General features: G+C 37.0%; 3 protein-coding genes across 5 annotated transcripts in view; 2 read left to right on the forward strand and 1 right to left on the reverse strand.

Moving 5' to 3' along the window:
- Nucleotides 1-1,168: 1,168 nt before the first annotated feature.
- Nucleotides 1,169-9,061, forward strand: LOC127381777 (transthyretin). Its single transcript, XM_051612503.1, has 4 exons — nt 1,169-1,345; nt 2,122-2,261; nt 6,802-6,937; nt 8,784-9,061. The coding sequence occupies exons 1-4, from the start codon at nt 1,277-1,279 to the stop codon at nt 8,889-8,891; spliced, it is 453 nt and encodes a 150-aa protein (XP_051468463.1). The 5' UTR covers nt 1,169-1,276; the 3' UTR covers nt 8,892-9,061.
- Nucleotides 9,062-10,416: 1,355 nt separating this feature from the next.
- On the forward strand, nt 10,417-17,061 carry LOC127380875 (transthyretin-like). Its single transcript, XM_051610462.1, has 4 exons — nt 10,417-10,535; nt 12,277-12,407; nt 14,995-15,130; nt 16,744-17,061. The coding sequence occupies exons 1-4, from the start codon at nt 10,467-10,469 to the stop codon at nt 16,849-16,851; spliced, it is 444 nt and encodes a 147-aa protein (XP_051466422.1). The 5' UTR covers nt 10,417-10,466; the 3' UTR covers nt 16,852-17,061.
- Nucleotides 17,054-23,469, reverse strand: part of B4GALT6 (beta-1,4-galactosyltransferase 6) — a 36,663-nt gene continuing 30,247 nt past the window's right edge. For 2 of the 3 annotated variants that reach the window (XM_051610458.1, XM_051610457.1), the window contains exon 9: nt 17,054-21,708. In XM_051610458.1, coding sequence (XP_051466418.1) covers nt 21,561-21,708 — 148 coding nt within the window. In that variant the 3' untranslated portion in view covers nt 17,054-21,560. The remainder of the gene's footprint in view (nt 21,709-23,469) is intronic. The other variant, XM_051610461.1, reaches the window with a different exon arrangement.

Consider the following 23,469-nt stretch of genomic DNA (forward strand, 5'->3'; position numbering starts at 1 on the left):
CAAAAAACAACTTTGCCAAAAGGGAACATCTGCATAAAGCAGCCTGAAGGCATGGAAGCCATTGGGGAGCACCATCCATGACTTCTCTCTAAGACCCTAATCATCATGCTATGAAAGAGGCAAAATTGCTTTTTGTTAGAATACTGTGAAATCAGTAAAAACTAAATGTGCCAGCTCCTCAGAACAGAAGTGTAGACTCGGGGTTGTCTAGGACATGGGCAGAAGGAAATGCTAAGCAGGACTGTTTCTTTGACTCTCAACTTGCACAGGGTATATAGTATGGGCAATTTTTATGAAATGCACCTGGAGAAACCCAGCTACACCAACATGCCTAGTTGAAATCTCCCAGCTTAGGTTGGGTCTTAGTCCACCCCTGAAAAAACTCTTGCCTAAATGTACATTTCAAAGCACAACAACAACACTTCCAGCATAATAAGAGTTTGGCAACTGGAACGTTAGCTAGATATTAATATAAGCTAACAGTCCATGCTAGTTGCCTTGGCTCCTTCTGGGGCAACTGGAGTAAGAAAGGACTCATTTAGCTTTTTTTAAAAGACCTTTATCTTCCAAAGGGGACAGATCCCTCCAGGTGTCTTCCCAGTGACTAAGAGGAAACCTCAAAGTCCACCTGAAGATTGGGCAAGATGAATCCTTAGGAACTTCTGGTTAGAGGCAGATGTCAGATCTTATCTAAATTAGACTTCAAAAAGCAACACAGCTCCATTTCAACAAGCAGGGGAACTGCTTGGGAATTTGTTTCCCAGCATGGACCATTAGCACTACCTGAGGTAGACATAGAACAAACTGAGTCTGCATCTGTATGTGGGAAGTGGTCTCCAGGAAGTACTGAGTACAGTGAGAAGAAACATGGAGCAGGCACAGAGAAATCATGGGGCCATTGCTGTACACAATCTGAGGGCAAGGTAAAGAAGATCTCCTAGAACTGATTGGATTTCTAGGCAAACAAAGGTCATTAGCATTATTTTGTGGAGGGCTTCTACAAGCCTAATCTCCCCAGGCAAGGGTCATGTTTGTGTCCGTTACTTATTCTCTTTGCCCTAGTGATACTGTAGTCCTTCCATTGACTGCAATGGCAGTGCTATCCATGGACTGACTCTAGGATTGGACTGTTTACTAAGCAAATAATCAGAATCAGCAGATTTGGAGTCATATGGGCACCCAATAAGCAGCCTGTTTTGTTGTAGGATTGGCTATAAAATCCCAAATCCCCTCAGCCTCTAGCTGCTGGCACCAAGGCTCACTAACAGCAAACAGAATGGCCTTTCACTCTGTGTTCTTTGTTTTCTTAGCTGGACTGGTATTTTTCTCCGAAGCTGCACCACTGGTGAGTCTCTTTTTATTCAAACTCAATCATCACAAGAATGATAATCTAGACTTTCTAGATGATTAGCATCCTTCTCATCCATGAAATTCTATAACCATTTGGCTTTGCTGGAGGATTATTTTACCATTTTTTAAGTAGCTTCTTCAGAATTCTTAAAACTTACCTTTTTTGCCATTTACTCATATATTCTTAGCACATTCTGAGAAGGTCAAGAATCTAGAAGGTGTGACCTTTCATTTCTGTCTGTTTGTCAGTTCGTGACTCACATCCATACCTTCAATATAGAGGTAGCTTTATCTTCTTCACCAGGCAAGTGATTATCTAAAGCACTAAAAATACTTTTGAAGTATGACTAAGGCTTCCTTATAGTACAATGAAACTTAAGAAATACATATTCTTTTAGCAATACGAATGTCATAGGTATTTCTTTGCTGGTTTCCTAGGCTAATATACTCTGCCTACAATTCTAATAGTTTACTATTTTCTTATCTATGACCTCATTGAAAAGATATCCTTTATAACACTTTCCCAGGGCCATATGCAACTCTTAAGAATCTATTAAGCAACTTGTTTGTGTGTGTAATAAAACTATTGGTATAAAGCTCTAAGATACTCTGCTTTAAGAAAAATGTTTGTTAACTAACTTCCAATACCATTTGGCAAAGAACTTGCTTTTAAGTCAACATTAATTCTGCAATAACAATCCATCTTTTCTTTGAAAGGTTTTTACAGGGCTGGTGAACAGCTCCTAAACAACCTCTCCTGTTTTCCCCAAGGTCTCCCATGGCTCTGTGGATTCCAAATGCCCCCTCATGGTGAAAGTGCTGGATGCAGTCAGAGGAAGCCCTGCAGCTAACGTAGCTGTTAAAGTCTTCAAAAAGGCTGCAGATGGAAGCTGGCAGGATTTTGCTACTGGGTAAGTTATGTGGTCTTGTAGAGCCATTTTCAAGGTATCTTGGGCAAACAATTGAGAAGTAAAGGGAATATAGCTTTGATTTTAAAAAGCAGTATGTTTTCTAGCATGTGTCACACTGTGTTAACAGCACATGAATTCTGGTCTAACAGCCATCAGATTGAAGTGGAAATTATCCGTGACTGAAGTACATGCTACTTGCAAAAATATTTTGAGATGCTCATCTTATCTTTGTAAGGGAATAGGTTTAATAATGTATTTTTCTCCTAGCTTCAGGAAAAAAAAAATTAAAGCCTATTTATCAGATTTTTTGTAGACAATCCAGACTAACCTACTATTTTTTAATGTAATGAATATAGAGCTTTATTTGCAGCAGTCACATACAAGATCCTCTCTGTAAGCTTTGTCAGTACACATGCAAATAATAAGCACATTGGGTTGTCTTCTCCTGTGAAACAGGTGTGCTGGCTGGAAGAAATTCCTTGAACAAAAAGTTTTAGAATCCCATTGTAACATAACACAGAAGCATTTCAGCATTTGTTTGTGGTCATTTCTATACAACTGCGTAACTTCTGCAAGAATGACAGCTTAATATATACAAAGCATCCTCAGAACATCACCGAGGGGCAGGCAGGCAATAATACTATTATTTTAAGTCTGTGGGAAAAGGTAACAGAGGGATACAGTTTACTAAAATTTAAATAATGAGGTATTCAGGCATTTAAGTTTCATTGTAAAAAAACACTGAGTCAGATTTTTTAGTAAATCAAAAGGAACTTCTTGTAACACCAGGATATTCAAGCACAAAACAACAATCACAAGCATGGGCAGGAGCCACCAGAGCATCCAACTGTCTTTTACTAGGATTTTTATAGTATTATTTAAATAAAAGCTGCAAAAAGAAACACAGAAGACTACAAGGAGAGAGATACCTTTCTCTCCATCTGAAGGTTTTGGGTTCTTTTTTTACAAACCTCAAAACAAAAAATACTTTTTCCTATTGAAAAGGAACAAGAAAGGTTAGGAGACTGAAGGGGAAACAAACACCTCCATTCCCAAATGCTGCATCTTAATCTGTAAGAAAATTACTCTGGTAACACATTTATTTACTTTAATGAACAGAGAAACCCCATTAAAAATTACATGCTGTTTTCAAGGGAAGTGGTGGTAAGGATAGTATCTTGTCCATAGTGAGTATTTCTGTCATTATTAGGAAAACCATTAATTTAAAATGTTTTGTCAAGTTTTCTTGAACATGTAATATAAAATATAATTTACAGAAGAATAAGATAAATGTAACATCATCATTAAATGCTCTCACTTTTTGGGCATGACAGCATTTTCTTGTTTAGTTTGCAATGCTGCTCCCAACAAGCCCAAGGAGTTGAATCCCACAGTTCTCAGCCAAGTTCTGTTGATACTTGAGGTCAGTACACCCTTGAGAAAATTTAATAACTTATATTTAAATATAAATTGAGAAGATTGACCTTAGGCAGGTGAGAAGCATTTTGCTGGGGGAAGGCAATGGAGGAACACTAAACCACCATTCATATTGTAGGTAAATATTTTGACCTTCTCCCTGGCTTGCATTTTAACCAAAGATGCTTTCAATTATGCCATTGACTTTAACTGAGGACACTTGTTTGAACTGTTTTTTCACATGTGGTAGCAATTTTTTTTGTTTGGGAAAACCAGAGTTTCTCTGTCTTTTTCTTCTGGTTAAACCAGATGAAAATCTGAACAGTCAAGGAACACAAATCTCTAACTACTCCTGTCAGGTTAATAATACTTTTAAGTTACAGCACCTAGAAGGTGCATATGAAAAAGTTATGTTTATGTCTGTAGAAGTTGATTTTGTACCTTTTTGTTTGTTTGCAACTAGTTTGCTAACACGTTTTAGTGAATCAAGCAAAGGCACCTAGCAACTATTGAATTTTCAGTAATAGTATTTAAAAGGCAGGAAGGAAGACACCATAGGAACAGCTGATATTAAGAGGCTCATTTCAAAATTAGTCCAGCCAAAAATATGCAAGAAGAGATAACTGAAGCCTCTTATGACTAGCTTTGACCTTCTCACTCCTCATATTTTCTTGGAAATCTAGGTCTTATCATGCATTCACCAAACATAATTTTCATGTGGTTTAGGTCAAAAATCATCTAAAACAAAACAAAAGAAACAAAAAAAAAACCCCAAACAAACAAAAAAATCCCGCAGCATAACTGGAGTGGCTCTCTATAGTCTCCTTTTTTAAAAACAACAACAACAACAACAAACAAACACAGCTCCAAACTAGCAATTTGTTTTTCTGAGATGTTTTCTCAGAAGTCTGCATCAGAGGGCAGAATTTATCACAGTGCAGCACGTCCCAAGTGTTCATAAAGGTCACTGCACAGACAGTGTAGGTTTAACCTGGTCACAATATACAACTAAGGTGCAGACAGTGAAAAAGAGGATCAGGGATTGCAGTCTAGGCTGGAGCCAGGGCTTTTTAACTGTCCATCTTACAGCAAATGTTAGCAGTCCACATCCTATTAAGGACAAGCAGCCACACTATATTTATTTCCCCAGTCAAACAGAAATATGAGTGCTGTTCAGAAGGAATCACTTGTAGCATTTTGCTACACTGGCTGAATGCAGGGCATCCTCTGTTTTTTCCTAATCCCATCCAGGCTTTGACTCACACACTGTCCTGTTGGCTGTCAATGCAGAGTAATCCTGAAGGGTTTCCTTGTAAGACCACTTGCATTGAATGGCTGCTACCTAATAACTAAAATTAAGAAAGTGCCATTAACCTACGATCATGGGCAAGACTGTCCAAGTGAACTCTAGGTTCCAGTTTCCCAACCACTGTGGATGGTTAATGTCTGAAACTCTGTCAGCATCCATCAGGAAAAGCATCATTCATGATGCATCCACACTTTACTCAAATTAAAACTTGTTTACCTGAACAAAGATTTTGAGGCAGACACCATTCTTCCTTTTAACTGGTTTGTGTCTGGACTATCCAGCTTGTAAACAGATGTATGTGAATTGCTAACTTGTACTCTGAACACTTTTGCAGGATCTCAGTACATCTTCAAGAACATTTGCCAATGAATCCTTCCTTCTTTTATCTGTTGCCTTTTATTAAGGCAATATAGGTTAAGTCAGGAAGTACTAATTAAACCAAAGGAAAAAAGCTGCATACACTTCAGAAATTGCCTGTGAGCCACATTTCAAACAGGCCTTGGATTCTCTGCAGGCTTGGTCTGCCCTGGATACAGTTTATTTCACTTGTATTGGACCAGTAAGACACTTGTCAGTCTTCAAAGTGCTAAACTATAAGCAAATCTGAAAATGGGATTTTCAATCCTTTTACTTAATTTAAGTAATAGTTCTGTCTTTAAGGCTTTATTCGTTCACCACCCTTAGCCAAAGATGACAAATAAGATGAAGGAGGAGGCCACAGCTGGCAAAGAAAAATGGCAATAGCACAAATGATGATGTCTCTGATAAGAAACACGTCAGTTTTCTCCCCTTTGTCTCTTTCTCCTTGAGATTTTGTTTTCTGCCTGGACAACTACTCCTCGCCACACAGCAGGAAAGTTCCATTAGTTGTTCAACTCAAGGCTTTCTTCAATTACATAATGTGGCTTTGAAGTGTAATAAATATTAAATAAATCTTTTCAGCAGAAAAAAAACAGCAACAACAAAACAAAACAAAACAAAACAACAACACAAAATAGCTTAAAAAAATCAGGAATAAAATAAAAAGAAGGAAAAGAGAGAAATGGGGTTTAGGAGCTGAGTATATAAAGAACTGTCATACAAAGCTTGCTCCTTTTCAGACAAATAGGGTGCAATGCCAGCTATATTTCCTTCTTGCTTCTGAACTTAATTTACCCACAGTTTTTTGTTACAAGTTGAGTACATAATATCTCTGAGCTGGGAATTCTTATTGCACATTTTAACAGCACCCAGTGGAAGAGATCCCTGTTCTTTGACCAAGGCATTGTAATTCAAATTAATAAAATCTTGTGAGGCAAAATTGCTTTTCCAAGAGACAATCATTCAGGGTCACATAAAATCGCATCAGTGTGTAGGGGTAAAACCTAGAGCCTCAGTGCTAATAACTAGAGAACAAATAATTTTCCAGTAATTTCTCTCATTAATTATAATTTGAGAGTTGGCATCTTGCCTTTCATCATGACAATCCTTTTCCTAAGCCACTAACATTTGGTTCCAGAGGGCACTTGGTACAAGTTAAACATGATATGAAAAAAGGGGCCTTAACTATAATCCCTGCTGTAGCAACAGAAATAACAAAAAAGCCAGCCAGCTGTGATTTGTGATGTATATGGATGAGTTGGTAGCAAAGACAGGCTCTGCAATATGGAAACATACACTACAAAGAAGGAGGGAATTATTTCAAATTTTTAGAAACCATTCAGTGTAGAGTTTGGCTGTGTAGCATCTTTGCTATTTAATATTCTACATCGACTGTTTCTGTTTAGCATCTAAACAACAGTACAGAATATTAATGTATATATCTTATCCTTACAGGAAAACCACAGAGTATGGGGAGATCCACGAGCTTACAACAGAAGAACAGTTTGCAGAAGGAGTATACAGGATTGAGTTTGACACCAGCTCTTACTGGAAGGGACTCGGCCTTTCCCCTTTCCATGAATATGCTGATGTAAGTATTTGCAAATATACCTAACAACGTATATGCTTTGTACTGGCATCAGCTGGAAAGAACAAATACAGTGTTTTACTACTGAAGGAGCAGCATCATTCAATGAAATGGGTCACTGGCACTTTACATTGGGCAAATAAAGTCAGTATATAGCCAGCTAAGACAAAAGAAGTAGCCAACTTCCCTGTAAATACTGACACAGCTCAAAGTTGAGCTGTGCTCATTCACCCATTCAGACCAGTAGGGACCTTTGTTCAAAAAGGGCTACATTATTCAAATTACAGTATTTAAAAAAGAAACAAGGAAAAAAAAAAAAAAAGACTAATGAAAAAAACTGCTGAAGGAATACAGGAATTTGGAAACCCTAATTTTATAGGAAAAAGCTATTCTTCATTCAGAGATATGTTTCCCATATCAGTTACCTGCAAATCCCTGAATTCTGGCATGACCTGTAATTACAAGGGAAAAGAAACTGCTCTGCTGTGCCTTTTTTAAAAATAATGCTCAGTATTGAAATATGCATTAGAAAATAAAAGGCATACAATTATAAAGAAATAACCATAGTGGCAAAGGAATCCATACTCAAATTTCACAAGCCATGCAGCAAAATAATCATGCCTTGTGCCTCCCTACACTGATTTATTGTGCACCCTATTCTATCACATTTACTTAGCACTTCAAAAATATTTGTTTAAATTCTTCAGGCATAATTTGCCATTAAATTTAAGTTTCCCCAAATTAAGTAGTCTGGAATGGCTATAGGTTGTGTTGTAGAACATTCTAAGCCACAAGTTTCTGAAGCTCTATAGAAGACTACAAGAAATAGCTGAAGGCCCAGGTCCCTAAAAGACTGAGATGCAGCTTGGGCCATTTAGGTTAAACAAACAATCCTCAAAATTATTCCCTAACCATTTGGTTGTCTGAAAGTTTCTGGGGCCTATGGAGGGGCTTATTTTTTTTGCATAATAGCACCTGGTTGAGACTGTTCCAGCTATGGTATTTAAGTGCTTTCCTTTGGCATAATAGCTTGTAGGTCAACAAATTAGCCTGGGAAGCAAGCAGAATTTAATGACTGGCTGAATACAGGATAACTGAAGGCTGCAGTCCTCATGTCCCAGAATCTCAGACTTTGGCAGGACCAGGATGTAGGAGGAAAGTCGATAGTCCTCTTATAGAAAGTACAGTTCAGAAAAAGTAGCTCAAATATTAGGCTAAAGAAAGCCAAATAAAGTGGGAGCGTAAGCCATGTGACAATACTTTCCTGAAAAATGGGTGTCCCAAATTCCAGGGACTGATTTGGAAAGCAGCAAATTTTAACCATCTTAGGACAAGGATCTCTCCTTGTTCTGACAAGTCTAGCCACTCAGTTCTTAATGCAAGAACTGATCCACCACCAAATGTGTTAAAAACAGGAGTGAGGCATTGAAGTACAGAAAGCAACTTTGGGCTCCAACTGCCTACTTTGCTTGGACACCTCACACAGAGGGTGTATTTAAGTTCACTAGATAGGATTTCACCTCTGTCTTTCTTATCAGTTGTTTGAGATACCTCCCCCTCATCCTCCTAACCCACTTCACAAACTAGTTTTCCTCACTCAGGTGTAGGTATCTCCACCTAGCTTCACCGCAGCCAAGGCACTCTGTGGATTTTGGTCTACATCTCATAGTTTCTCAGTCTTCAGCATCACAAAGTAAGAGGGAACACTAACCTTGAGAAGAGGAAGATCATTCACTGGACAAAACTGGCAAAGTCTTCTGCAGAGGAAATGGAGTGTGCTCCCTAATTCTCAATAAGGTAGTCTCAAATATACATTGTTCATCATGATCATAAGTTTTCTCTCTTCCAGGTGGTGTTCACTGCTAATGATTCCGGTCACCGCCACTATACCATTGCTGCCCTCCTCAGTCCTTTCTCTTACTCAACCACTGCTGTCGTCAGTGATCCCCAGGAATAAGCATGTACGTGTCGTTATACAAACACCCTCCTCTGCTAGAACTATAGTAGGCTTTCAGGAGGAAGGTTTTTCCTACTGCTAATGCATAACTTTTTGCTACATTAGTGTGTGGTTTTTTTTTCATTTTGTACCCTGGCAAACTTAAGTCAATAAAATGTTACTTTAAAACAGTTTTGATTCTACTGATGAAGTTTTATTGTGTCCTAAGGTGTCATGATTTCCATTCAAGTGCAAAGGACCTCTGGAAAACATGCCTGGCACGGCACTTGATATGTTCTGTTATCTATCTCCACTACCTTAAAATGCCTCACCAAATGCATTGGGCTCAAAATAATGAGTTGTGCTGCCTTTAAAAATATGACCAAACACATTACTGAAATCACGCCATTCAGAAACCATCAGCACTCATCTGCCACCAACCTTGAAGTTTATCTCTACACACCAAGCTTGCTGGGATGACTGCATACCAAGTGAATTCACAAGTTTCAAAAGTCAGCAATTAACATTTCACTATTTAGTTAGTTTTTTCCATGATTTCTGGACACTACCGTAGTTACACAACACTTGTAAGCAGTGCAAAAATAGTATAAACACAGCACCTGTCTTAAAGCATGCAGATTTCATGGGATCCTACTATTCCTGGAGCTTAAAAACCAGTAGCTTTGATTTGCAGAGGGCTATGCCCAGACCTCAAAATAGGACAGAAATATGTTCATACAGGTGTAGTTATTAAGAAAACCTGAAACAAACTACAAACCAAAAACTACTCTGCATTTTGTCATCCATCTGGTGACAGGATAAACCTAGTAAGAGAGTGTGCATACACGTCTAACCAAAGATCAGAAAGACAAAGTTTAATTTAAAGAAGTAACATCTCCCTAAAATGAAGCTGATCTTTCTGGTCAGAGCTAAATCTTGCAGTTGCACAGGGAAAGTCCTGAATTTGTACTGAATCTAATGGACAAATGAAGTGATAGGGCTTACAACACTGTTTACCTATGCTTCAGAAATGGGTGTGTAGGTATCTGGTCATCATACTGGAAGCCAAGAGTAACATTTTTCCCTCAGGAGAATGCATAAGATAACTAGATAGCCCACAGATTAACCACCTATCTTTTTCTCAGAAGTGAGAAATCTCTTAACAGATAGAAATGGGTAAGTCAATTATGCCAAGCCATAACCACAGAGAAATTCTCACTGAACCTGGGATTACTGACTTGACAAGAAATTTGTTCTCAACTATATGAGATCTGTGTAACACTATTCCTCAATAAAAAGAAAAAAATAACACAGAATAGACATTATTTCCAAGAAAACAGGTCACTGCTGTGGAGCTAGGCAGTATTAACTATTTCCACAGGCAATGATAGAAGATACTTATTTTTGCAGACAAGGGTCATGTTTGTATGGGTTACTAATTTTCTCATTGTTTACCAAGTAAATAGCATGAATTGGCATGTTGAAAGTCCTGTGGATTTTCTGATAAGTTACTGCAGTTCAGAGGTCTTGATATAAAAATCACAGATTCCATCAGTTTCTACTTGCTGACACTGAGACTTCCTAGTGGTAGGCAAAATGGCTTTTCATTCTGTATTTCTTGTTTTCTTAGCTGGCCTGGCATTTTTCTCCGAAGCGTCACCATCGGTAAGTGTCTCAGGGTGGAGGTTCCTTAGTAGTCCCAGCTTTTTTTCTTTTTTTTTTTTTTTATCCTTCAATTAGTGTAAGTGAAAAATAGAGGATTACATCTTGTTGGAATTATTTTTATTATATGGTATGTATTGACAATAGTTATCTCCTACTGCTCTTTCTCTACTCTTTCTCCTCTCGGGATTAGTGAGAGATCTTTACAGTTAGAAAAGCGGCACTTAGCATTACTCAGTGACTATATGAAAAATGAATTAAAACAAGAAAGGGAAAAAATAGCATATTCACTACAAAAAAAGGCTTGGGCTTGTTATAAAGTAACTAAAAGTCCTTATAACACAACGAACAATCATGAGGCATTTTTTTTCCTGTTTTGAGATCCATTTTGAAGAAATGCCTTCTCTAGTCTTTTCCCTTACTGAGCTACTCAACGCAGCTCAGTCCTGCAGCAAGCAGGACTGGATTTCAGCAATCATTAATGTAAGCAAAGAAGAGAGCCAAAGCCAGGATCCACTTCCAGAAGGCTCATTTATTGCAGCAAAGCAAGCCAGAGATGCCGGAGCTTCAGCCTGAAATTCTCCAAGAACAGACCTGTCTCTTTTTTCACCCCTACTCATTCTTCCTCTCAAGCTCTGTTCTTTGGGAAAATTAATACCTGACCAACCTTTGTGAGGAAGCAGACTTTAATTGAACTCCCATAGTGCAAAAGCCAGGATCACACGAGGTGACAATAGGCTCAACGCCCTGCCAAGGCCTCAGAAGAAATGCTAGTGAAGAGCATCTGCCCTCTAGAAAGGGAGCCTGACCATACAGGCAGTATAGAAGCATCCTGATACATTGGTCTGATATAGGGCAGGGTTCCTGCATGACAGAATTTTCAGTATGTCCCAGACTGTAGGAGGGGATGTAAGCCAGAGTTCTTAGTTTTTACCATCTACATCGTTATTCAGTTTGCAATGATTAAATGGAGATCAATTATTGCTATTTTGAGATCATCCCCACTTAGCACCTTTCACAAAGCTCCATTTTCTCACTTCTCATCTACAGAATTAGGTAATGGAAGGTCAAGGCCCTGATTCAACTCTGCCTTTGAACAGGTACAATATCAGGGCATGACCACTGCTTGTGATGAACACGCCAGAAGTGAAACTACAGCCATCCTATCTTTGAAAGGTTTTCCTCTCCTATCCCTGCATAGCTGCCAAGGGCTGACAAATCTGATCCACTACAGTGTTAGGAGAGAGTCTGTGTCTGGTAGTTATAATGTTTACAGCAGAATTATATGAAGTCTATGGCAACAAGGTATCAGAGACTCTCAAATAAAGCAAGCCATGCTCCACAATACAGAGAAAGACTTTGCCAGATTTTTAAACATTCCTGCTACCTTTGATAATGTATCTGTTGAGATCACAATTTTGTTACATCTTCATGCTGGAGATGATGTGTAGCTAAGCCATGTCACAGAAAAAAAACAGAAATGTGTTCTCACACACAGGCACAGCACCTCCTCAGTGCACACAGCTACACTCCTGACAGCTCCTGATAGCTTCCTACCTGCTTCCACCATATAAAGCCCCCAGAAAGCTTCAGGCTACATTTCTGCAGGATAGAGCGATGGAATATATTCTGATGGTATATTGATGGTATATTCTGAAGACCTGAAGAATAATATACCTTACTGCTTTATTATGCACCATCACATACCTTTCTTACAATATAAAATTTCTCTTCCTATCTGAAGGACTCTCCTGACTCCAAGCATCCTCTTGTTATAAAAATTCTGGATTCAGTCCGAGGAAGTCCAGCTCCAAATGTTCCAGTTAAGTTATATAAAGAAGCTTCAGACGGATCTTGGGACCTGTTAAATACAATGTAAGTCATATCAAAATAATGAGTGAAAGAAGGGAAAGGCACTGGGAAGAGGCCAAAAAGTGGAAAAAACAGTTTCATATTCTCTAACAGGTTTTTTTTTACTCGGAGGAAAGATAACATACTACTGAATTAATTTGCTGCAGACTGTCTTTTAACTGTACTATAGTTTCAACTACCAGATGGATTTATAATGGTTTATAATTACTGTGAGCACAAGAAAGTATTTTTAACTATCCTTAATTCAATCATCGCTTCTCTTCAATTTCATTACAAAGGATTATGTTACTTTTTAGTACCCAGCAATGAATTGCTGCATTGTTACTCCAAGATTCAGGCAGACTCTGTTTAGTTTGTTTGCAGCCAAGACACTGGCTGAGAATCCTACCCTTATTGGCTATTTTCCTTCTTTCTAAATGGATTTTAATTTCATACTAGCACCACAGCTCTAAAAAGAAAACATGGAAATGTTTTGAACACCTACCATATGGTATTTGATAGCATTCTTTGCTTCAAGTCTCAACTGAAAGGAGAAAATTTGGGGATAAAGCTTTACCACCTACTCCCCCACAGAGAAATAATTGTATCTAAAATAAGAAAAATATCTTCCAGATATTTAAATGTTGTCAAGTCTTAAAAAAAAAATATTATTGTAGAATTTCAGGAATAGATTAGTTGGTTTTTTTTAATTGCCCTCAGTTATAGTATATACTAACACTTTAAAAACTCAAAATCTATATTTAGTTAAAGTATAACCCGAAATGAAATTGAAGAAAAATTCTTAGGGGGTACAGAGAATAAACATTCTGTATTCAACAAACAACATTCCACTTCCACACTTCTCTCAAAATAGTTACAAAGTGTCACCTGAGACCTTTCCAGGTCTGTTAATAGTCTATACTACTTTTTAAAAGTGATATAGGGCTCATGAGGGCTAAAGCTGACACAGTGCAGGAATTTCAGTAGTGAGAACCCACACTCAGTGGCATTTCCAGAAAGTCCACAAGAAATTATATGTAAGTGGACCTTTGGTGTAATAGAGCAGTGGGCTGGCAGAAGCGAGAGTGCTCTCCTATGTGTCCTTGAAAAATACAGCTACAGTGAAGGCCACACTTATTTGTACAAGGTGGGGAAGAACAATCTATTCGTGTTGTCCTACTTAAATTGCCTCCTACCCCTCAAGTGAGAAGATAGCTTCACACATACTCTGTCTCTGGAAATGTGTGACATTTTCCATTAAGAGGGTGTTCAATTTACCTATTTTCAAATCTGAGCTTAGAGGCTTATATAAAGATACTCAGATGAATAGCTAGATGTTGACTTAAGCCCTAAAAACAAATTTAACATTTGAAAAAAAGAACAAAATAACTCTAAGACCAGGTACGAGAAAAGTTATGATACTACTAAATCAGCCTACCTCTACAGCCTTGTTAATTTATACATAATTGAATGTTTACAAGACATTCTGAAATAACTGTTCCCAGTTAAAGATACGTTTGCTTTTAGCTGAGAAGGCTTATTAGATAAATGAAGTTCTCTAACAATGACAAGTCTACAACAAGGAAAAAATAGAAACATTTGAACAGATAAAAAAATTCTGGTAACTCACTACAGGGTATCTTGTAAGATAGAAAAGGAGTTCTATGACTTCCTAAGTAATGCACTGGACAATGATATAAAAAACATTATTTTTCTCTGCACGTAATTTGAACAAAATATGTTCAGAAAAAGATTTAGCATCCAAAACAGTGGTGTGCAATTACTAAAATCAGGCACTACCAGCATTGTTATTTGTGGATAACCTACCCAATCAAAAACCTAGTATTATAGAACTTATTTCAGAGATTTCAACCAAGAGATATGCTTGACAGACAGCATTCAGTATTGGTTCTGGAGCCCCAGGATGGTTGGTGTTCAAAGTTCTATAGTTTCAAGCCATTATATGGCCTTGGATAGCACTGATAGCATCTTAAAATCAAACAAAACCATCTGTTTGTTGAGGGTGGAAAACCAACTGATCAATAGAGAAAACATGGAATTCCATAAGCTTACGCTGTTGGTTGACCTACAGCCACTTCAAACAACAGATCTCAAACTTCAGATAGCCAACTGTAAAAATATCCATACTAACAGAACAACCTGACGTATGATAAAACAACCCAATGTATTTAAATAAGAAAGAAAACTATGGGAAAACTGAGAGTTGACACTACTTACTTGCACAGTAAGTACATCATAGTTTCCATAGTGTTTACAGCAGTGGTGAAGTTTTCCTTCTGAGTGGGTTTGTTTAATTAACTTCCAAGACTCTGCCAACAGTCTATGAACAATAATGCCAGTTTTTGGCTCACCCCTACACCACACAGAGTAGCAACATGGCAGGCAGCCATCTGCTGTGGTGATTGTGGAAGTAATAAATGCCAAGATAAGCTCTGAAGCATCCATAATACAGATGGACATAAGCCACTCCAGATCAATAGAAGTATTAATCATATTACTTCAGCTACATAACATCCCTCAAGTTCAGTTGTTACGAACTGCATTCTTCTTGGACTTTTAACCAAAAGTGCATTCTTCTGCCATCACACAGACAAACCAATGACAATGGAGAGTTCCGTGAGCTCATAACTAAAGAAAAATTTGCAACAGGGATATACAAGATTGAGCTTGACACAGCCACTTATTGGAAGAAAATGGGCTTGAATCCCTTCCATCACCATGCTGATGTGAGTAATTTTTTTATTTTTTTTTTTCCCCTGCACTTTAGCTGCAAATAAAAAAAAATACTTTTTATGTCTAGGCTTCAATTCATAGTATAGAATCATCCTAGTTGGAAGGGACCATGAAGATCATTAAAAGCCCAACCATAACCTAAATCCCTCTACCATAATCTAATTTACCTGTTCAGTGCTTAAATCATGTCACTAAGTACTGTATCTATATTTCTTTTAAACACTTCCAAGAATGGTGACTCCACCACGTCCCTCTGGGCAACAGGTTCCACTGTCCAACCACTCTTTCATTAAAGACATTCTTTCCAAAATCCAGTCTAAACCTCCCGTGGCACATCTTCAGGCCATTTCCTCTCATCCTGTCATTATTCACTCGGGAGAAGAGACCAACACCCACCTTCCTACAACCTCCTTTCAGGTAGTTGTAGAGAGCAGTGAGGTCTCCCCTCAGCCTCCTCTTCTTCAAACTAAAAAATCCCAGTTCCCTCAGCCTCTCCTCTTAAAGCTTATTCTCCAGACCTTTCACCAGCTTGGTAGCACGCATGTGTTGAACTTCCTTTTCCTCATCTCCTTGGAGAATAGATGACAAGCACCCAAGTTAAATTTTGTTTCTGCCTCCCTGAAATGGATGACAGATTATATTCTTATTCAAGACAGTAATGGAGGTTAATGCTGGATTGTCTATGCCTTCTGTAGTAACTGAAATAAAAAAGGCAAGATGAAAGATTTACAACATGCAAATACACTAATTAAACATCAAGGTAACATCTAAAGTCTATATTCCAGACTAGAAATTAATTTAATCCAGAGTGCAGGAGTCTACTTTCTTAACAATAACCCTCAGTAGGGATCATGTTTTGTTCAGTTCACCAGTTGTTTCACATGCATGTTTTTTAATAACACTGAAAGCAGCACAAGTTATGCATCACAGAATGTTATTAGCCTCTGTCTATTTTAAAAGCTGACACACATTGTCGCACAACACAAAATAATCTACTACATAGAGGGAGAAATCAAAGGACAGGACATGAGCTGATGGGGAAGATGTTAAAAGGGCTGTTGTAAATCATTCATGTGTAAGGTTATTCTCACAGTGACCAAAGGACTAACGCAGTCCTTCTCTATCTACTAGATATGTAAGCAGGATTAAAATAAACCCATTGCTTCATATTATGGCCTGGTGATAGTTCTGGTAGCACTATGTTTACTCTGTTCCTTGAAGTTCAGGATTTCATAAAGGCACCAAAAATATTAAAATACTTGAGAGACTGATTTATTTATTTATTTATTTTTAATAAAGACACTCAATGGGGTGTGATGTAGATCTTCAATAAGGAAATTATCTTGTTGCCATTTGAGAACCAACAAGGAAACCCCAATTTGTATAATAAGTATTTATTTTATAAAATTTAAATCATGTGACATGGGTGCTTCTTAGAAGCATATTTAAAGTGGAAAAACTTTGACAGGCAGTCATGGATAACAGTGATGGAGAAAGTATTTCCAAAGTTTTGTGGAAAGTTAGAGAAAATGAGAACAATGATTCCATCTAGGCTTGTATCTAGAAATCACTTCTCATTTGCTTTTTATTTGTTTTGTTTTTCCAGGTGGTGTTCACAGCTAATGATTCTGGTTATCGACATTACTTCATTGCTGTTCTCCTCAGTCCCTATTCTTACTCAACTACAGCAGTAGTTAGTGAGCCAGTGGAATAGAAGCTGATATTAAGCAAGAAAATTTAGACATGTAAATTAAAATTTCCATAAATGATAAGATCTAGGTTTCTGACTGTATCAACAGCTTTAGATTTCACAATGAACCACTAACAGTAAGAGTTGTTTATCCACTTCCTTAACTTTGGGAAGCACGTGTATTGTCTTTGTTTTCAAATACTCTTCTGAATAAAAGTACTCTGTATTCTGTAAGTACTGATCTTCTAAATAAAAGTTTAGGGTTTGAAAAAACACATTAGTCTTAGGAAAAAAAAAAAAGAAAAATAATTGAAAATAATTACTGGGATTCTGATAATAAACCAAAGCATTTCATGAAGTCAATAAACTGCATTTCTTCTTGCACAGGAAACAAACCAAACAATCTGAAAAGTGTCTCATGAATAGTAAGTACACAGGAAATGCAAGCCACCCCCCACCTCATCTTTATTTTATTATTGAAATTCACAACAGATGAAGTCACATCGGACTGCTACCCAGGGCCCCACATAACCATGAGATAAACTCACCCCCCAATTCTGTTTTTTAACATACAGAAGCAAAGGCAGCTTAAACACAACAAAACACAGAATAACATTTAAGGAGGCTACACATTTAAAATGTCTACTTTCCTGCTTTCCAATATATTATATAACTCATAACACTTCCAAGGCGAGTCTGTACCTAGTGCTGCAGAAAAGCCTATCCATCAAACAAACCTGAAGTTTATTTGTGTATTTTCATAAAATTCTGCAAGTATCTTTGACTCCAGTTGAAGTACTCCCCAAAATTACCTGCATACCTCTAACCATTGGACACTTTTGTAATCAATGTAAGAAACACAGAAAAAAACATGAGTAACAACTAACATTTCCTAAGAAAAACAGGTCCCTATTTAATGTCAGGAGCAATAAAAATGAATCCTATTTCTCATTTGTAATGCATATATAAGGAGGATTACTCCTAAACAGAATTAAGTATACAGAGGAGCCATTAGGAGATTCAACAGAACAGCAATCCTATCTTGAAAAAGTACGCAAAATCATTGAGTCATTTAGCCTAATCAAGTCAAAAGCTGAATGCATATAAATACCAATAAAGGGAAAACAATTTGTTAGCTTAATGCATGATCCTATCACAGTCTAACCTGATGTATTTGCTGGCCAGGTGTGCCTTTTGTTACTTTGAGGAACTGTGCATTAGAAAAACACACACTTTGCCTATAAACAAAACACAAAGGATGTTTCTCTAGAGAACCTTAGAATAAAAAAGCCAACACAATTTTTAGAACATTATATTTCATAAAAGACAATGATAAAAAAGTACAAACATTTTCATGAACAAAAAATCAAAACTATGACAGTACACAAGAAATTCCCAGCATTTGGTTCAGTGCATTTTTCATTAAGCCTATCTTACATACCTCTACAAATAAAATAATCTTAAGTACACTTCCTCTTGCTGATATGCAATGGATCCTTTCAATATTTTTAAGTAACTGGCTCATTAGTAACCCACTGCAACACAGTCATTAGTAAACATGATGGAAAAATACACTGGCAAGATCCAAGAAAAAGGACATTTTGCACCTGCTTTTCAATAAACTGCCTATTGCAATATGAATTTTCTATCTTATATTCTGCTTAAATTTGAAATACAGCAAATAGGCTTATGAGTATCTTAGCAACCAGATTCTACTCTTATTATTTGTGTAATGTTTTTCACTTGTTAATTTGCAAGACCTTCAGAATCTTGTAAAATACTCCCTCTTTCTTCTCCCTCCATATTTACTCATTGAAGAGAAAACATCCTTAACTTGCCTTGTCAGCAATGCAAAAGCCAACGCAATCAGCTTCTCTCTGCATTTTACAAGAATCATGAAAATATAAAACAGAATGTGCACAATTCTTAGTTCTGCATCACATTTATTTTGTTTGAAGGCACTGTCTATGTTAAAATTCACTACAGAATAGCACTGAGTTCAAGCAGGTAGTATACAAACACTATTTTGATGAAATTTAAAGATGGCAACTTTTAAAACTTCCCAAAGTGATAAAATGTATTTAGAAACAAGTGTTGGTGAATAACTCATACTTCAACATCCATCACTTCGCAGCACCAAAATGTAAACTTTTTAAGAACTCAGCTATATGTCATAATCCATTCACATACTGGTTTAAATCAAAATTTTCTAAGACTATACATGATTAATCACTGAGAGCTGTAAAGTTATATTAGTTCAGTCACAGCATATGTGTAATATAGTATGTATATGCACATACATATGCTTTAGAATTTTTTAAAACTGCACGTTAATTTCACAGAATGCCTAACAAATGGGCACAAAAGCATGCTTCAGAAAACAGTACAGACCTACGGTACCAAAGGATGTCTCATAATAGTACATGTTAAATTGCAGGTGAACTTGTACTGAAAACCAGAAATCACTTCAAAATTACATCAGGGATTTAAAAATGTATTCAACAGTCCTTAAAGAATTGTCTTTGTCTGTTATGAAATAAGGATAATTTTATTTTGAAGATATAATTGTTCAGACAATGTACTAGCTATTTAGCCTTTATCCATATGCTTCAGAGTATTCTTTACACTGAGTTTTCAAAAAATATATCAGGAGGTGATCAAACCACTTAAGCATGCTTTTGAAGGATGTTTTGTTGACTTTTCACTCACTTCTTGTTATTGACATTACATTACGTCATTCTTAAAGTATATTATATTAACTGGTAGATTTTAGGGTAATTCCTATACAGCTTAAAGTATCTCTTACAATTGTTCTCAACTACTTAAATTAAATCATTACATATCTACTAAATATTTGCGATGCCTACAACTAAGCTAACACCTTTACTGAAAAATGGCTAATGGCAAAAGTTGCTGCTGGGTTGTCAAAGAAATAAAAGACGTTTATGGCAAACAAACTCATATACACAAAGCACCACACCATCTGTGGCAGCACACACAGTAATGAGTTAAAGTTAGTATTCTTTGTCAACACTCTTACAGAACACTCTATAGATAGACAATCCTTATTATATTCTGCTTTCCATTCTTCATGGAAGCAGAAGTCAGTCTTTGGTTCCTAAAGAGCTGAGTAACTATGACAAACAAAACAGTCTAGTACGTCTTGGTCAGTACCTTTGCATTAACGTAGAAAATAAATTATCCAGTCCTTTTCCTTAGTATTAATAAAGGATGTAAAAAAATATTAGGAAAAAATAATAATGCTTAGCAGTGGGATACTTTTAGGTAGCATAACATTACAAGCAAACAGAAAATAAGAAGATACATTTTTCATTACAAGCCAAGGAAACAGGCTAGTTGCTCATACATGTAACACCACAAAAAACAGAGAAACAGACAGGACCAGTTCTCGTGGGACCGTGTAACCTCTATCTCATTGAAAGTCATAGACTTGAGGATTCTCAGTGCATCATAGAAGCACTCAGCACTCTACCAGAATAGGCCCTTAAGTAGCTATATTGATTAATATATAATGAGTGGAATTTTAAAAAGCACTTGGTATTGGCCTGCTTTCAGTTCCGCTTATGCCATCAGTCATCATCAGCAGAACAGTCGGACCAGCACCATGGTTCTGAAATTCTCACACTGCAAGCATTAGAACTATAAGAACTATGTTTTATTATTTTCTTAAAAATCTAACTTTAATATTCTTCCAACGAAGACACATTTTTGGCTCTTCTGATTTTGGAGGAAAAAAAAGTGCTGTTTACTAGGATTTTTTTAAAAAATAACAATACCAAAATACTGTACGCACTCAGACACATTGTTTTAGGCATTAAAATCCCTGACATGGACACCAGTGGCACACCTGGAAACAGCTCAGAGTTCCTGTAGATCATAATACGCAACAACTGCAAGATTCTTCCATAATACACATGCAATATGCATATAAATAGGATTTAGATGGCAGGGTATAATACAATTTTGATGGCAATAAATAAAATTAAAAGCTTTCTTTCTAGCAAGTTCATGTACACAATTGGTTTCTGTATATTGATATGCAGGAGGCCTAGAGCTCAAAACTAGTATAACAGTTTACAGTCATAGCTGGCCAACAATTAATTTTTCCTTCATTTCACATAAGGTATAACCTTTTTTTAAGCATACTTAGATTTTACACTTGTTCTTTCATGCTAATGAAAACATTCCTATAGAACTCAAAACAAGAACATGCTCAAATGCATACTGAAGCCTAAAATATTGAGCAATTTAAAAGCAATATATACACACATTAATTTACATCACATATTTACAAAACACATTTTAAAATAAACAAAAGCATTCATTTAAATACAGTGTGGGGAGGGGAGGAGGGACAGTTTAGTATAAAAATATTCCTGGAGGAAGAGGCCTCTGTCCCTACTTCCAGGGAACCTACAAGTCTGTTTTCTGCAGTTTATTTAGTTGAGTAGTTAAGATAAGAGAATGTGAAGAATGAAGGCTTGAACAGTAGTCTCATGCTGTAAACATCTGAGTGGTAGCTGCTGGCTTGTTTTTCAGAACAAAATGTACACATAAATATTTTACTTCTCATCCCAAATATGCATCATCACATGGTAAAATATCTCTAATTCTAAGCTGCTGTTTGTTGGTTTTGTATTGTTTTAGTGTCTATTAGTAACTTCCAATGTTAAAAGTTTATTCTGGTAGGGTAGCTTTTCATTCCACTTCTATCAATAATCTCTAACAGGAGCAAGTTCTGGTGTGAGATTAACAGTTATATTTTTATACAATCTACTGACAAGTATTTTAGGAGTATATTGTAAGTTGTTCAACCCATCAATATACTGACGTTCTCTGGAATACCTCAGAAGTTTGTATCTGCAGAGGGAGTTGGAAGAAGAAAACATGAGAAAGATTTGCAAGAAACAACTGAATTGATGTTAGATACTGTAACAGTAATTTCATTTTGAAATCAGCTTCAAATTCAGAAACTAGTTCTCAGTCCTTTGAAATTACCAAATTACCTACCTGAGCTTTAAATGCAAGCCACTTCATTTTTTTAACACACTTGGATTTTATGTTCACATACACAAGTTAACACTAAGACTAAATAATAAAGAAAGAATGTAATATGTATACCTTTTCATGGTCCCAAACTAAACAGATTTTAAACCAACATTAAATTTCTTCATGCACTTTTGCTACAAAATTCAACTATGGAGCTCAGAAAAGAGTTACCAAACTTCACTGATCATAACTTTACATTTAAATCTTGGAACAGTTTTCCATTCATTTGTGAGACTCCTGCATTTGCGAACATCTAAATTTGAAGTGATTAAAAAAATAGTTCCCCTCCTCAAGATACATACATTTTAGATTCATACCACATATTTATGCATGCCTACTGTATGTGACTATAAATTATTAATTAAGCAGAAATGAAAGATGTTCCCAGAAAGAGACACTCATTACCAACAGAACCGAGCAGTATTTCTATTTATCTGAAAACACATACCATATACCCTTTAATCTTGCATTTCACATTCTAATTTCTAGGTGTAGCTCATCTGCTGTTATCTGGTTATTATTCCAATCTAGGGCAGCCAGAACCTACTGGCCAGTTATTGTTTTTCATCTTCATAGAAAAAGAAAGGAACCCCAAAATAAAGAGTTTACGTGAATGTAAGCAGGAAATAATACTTGTATCTCAGGAAAGAATGAAACATGAAGGAAGAAACCATCATGGTGGAGTTCAGTATTTTACAAGGAAGAAGTAGGGTAATAAGTAGGATTACAGCTCTGGACTTCCGGAGGGCTAACTTTGGACTCTTCAAAGATCTACTTGCATGAATCCAATGGGAAAAGATTCTGGAAGGAAAGGCGGCCCAGGAAAGCTGGCCAATTTTTAAATACCACTTCCTCCAAGCCCAAGATAGGTGCATTCCTTCAAGTAAAAAATCAGATAAAGGTTGTAAATGACATGCATGGATAAGCAAGGGTCTTCTGAAGAAAGTCTCATGGAATAAAGACCTTTACAGTTTGTGGGAAAAGGGACTTGTCACTTGGGAGAACTATAGGGACATTGATAGGATATGTAGGAAGGTAACAAGAAAGGCCAAAGCCCTCAGAGAACTTAAACTGGCAAAGGAAGTAAAAGAGAACAAAAAGAGCTTCTTCAAAAATAGAAGTTGAGCTTGATGATGGGACCGAGTGTCTTCTCAGCAAGTTTGCTGATGACACAAAGCTGGGAGGTTTGGCTGATTCACCTGAAGGCTGTGCAGCCAATCAGGGAGATTTGGGCAGGCTGGAGAGCTGGGCAAAGAGGAATATAATGAGGTTCAACAAGAGCAAAGGCAGAGTCCTGCACCTGGGAAGGAACAACAAAATGCACCAGTACAGGTTAGCAGGTGATCTGCTAGAGAGCAGCTCTGTGGAGAAGGACCTTGGGAGTCCTGATAGACAACAAGTTAACCGCGGGACAACAACGTGCCCTTGTGGCCAAGAAGGCCAGTGATATCTTGGGGTGCATTAAGCGGAGTGTCTCCAGCAAATCGAGGGAGGTTCTCCTCGCCCTCTACTTGGCCCTGGTGAGACCTCACTTGGAGTATTGTGTCCAGTTCTGGGCTCCCCAGTTCAAGA

Source organism: Apus apus, chromosome 2, assembly GCF_020740795.1.
Source record: "Apus apus isolate bApuApu2 chromosome 2, bApuApu2.pri.cur, whole genome shotgun sequence".
In the NCBI taxonomy this organism is placed as follows: domain Eukaryota; kingdom Metazoa; phylum Chordata; class Aves; order Apodiformes; family Apodidae; genus Apus; species Apus apus.

Coding starts and splice junctions, on each gene's coding strand:
- LOC127381777 (XM_051612503.1), top strand. CDS start 1,277: ATGGCCTTTCACTCTGTGTTCTTTGTTTTCTTAGCTGGACTGGTATTT. Junction 2,262..6,801: donor TGGCAGGATTTTGCTACTGG/GTAAGTTATGTG, acceptor TTATCCTTACAG/GAAAACCACAGAGTATGGGG. Junction 6,938..8,783: donor CTTTCCATGAATATGCTGAT/GTAAGTATTTGC, acceptor TCTCTCTTCCAG/GTGGTGTTCACTGCTAATGA.
- LOC127380875 (XM_051610462.1), top strand. CDS start 10,467: ATGGCTTTTCATTCTGTATTTCTTGTTTTCTTAGCTGGCCTGGCATTT. Junction 10,536..12,276: donor TCTCCGAAGCGTCACCATCG/GTAAGTGTCTCA, acceptor TCCTATCTGAAG/GACTCTCCTGACTCCAAGCA. Junction 15,131..16,743: donor CCTTCCATCACCATGCTGAT/GTGAGTAATTTT, acceptor TTGTTTTTCCAG/GTGGTGTTCACAGCTAATGA.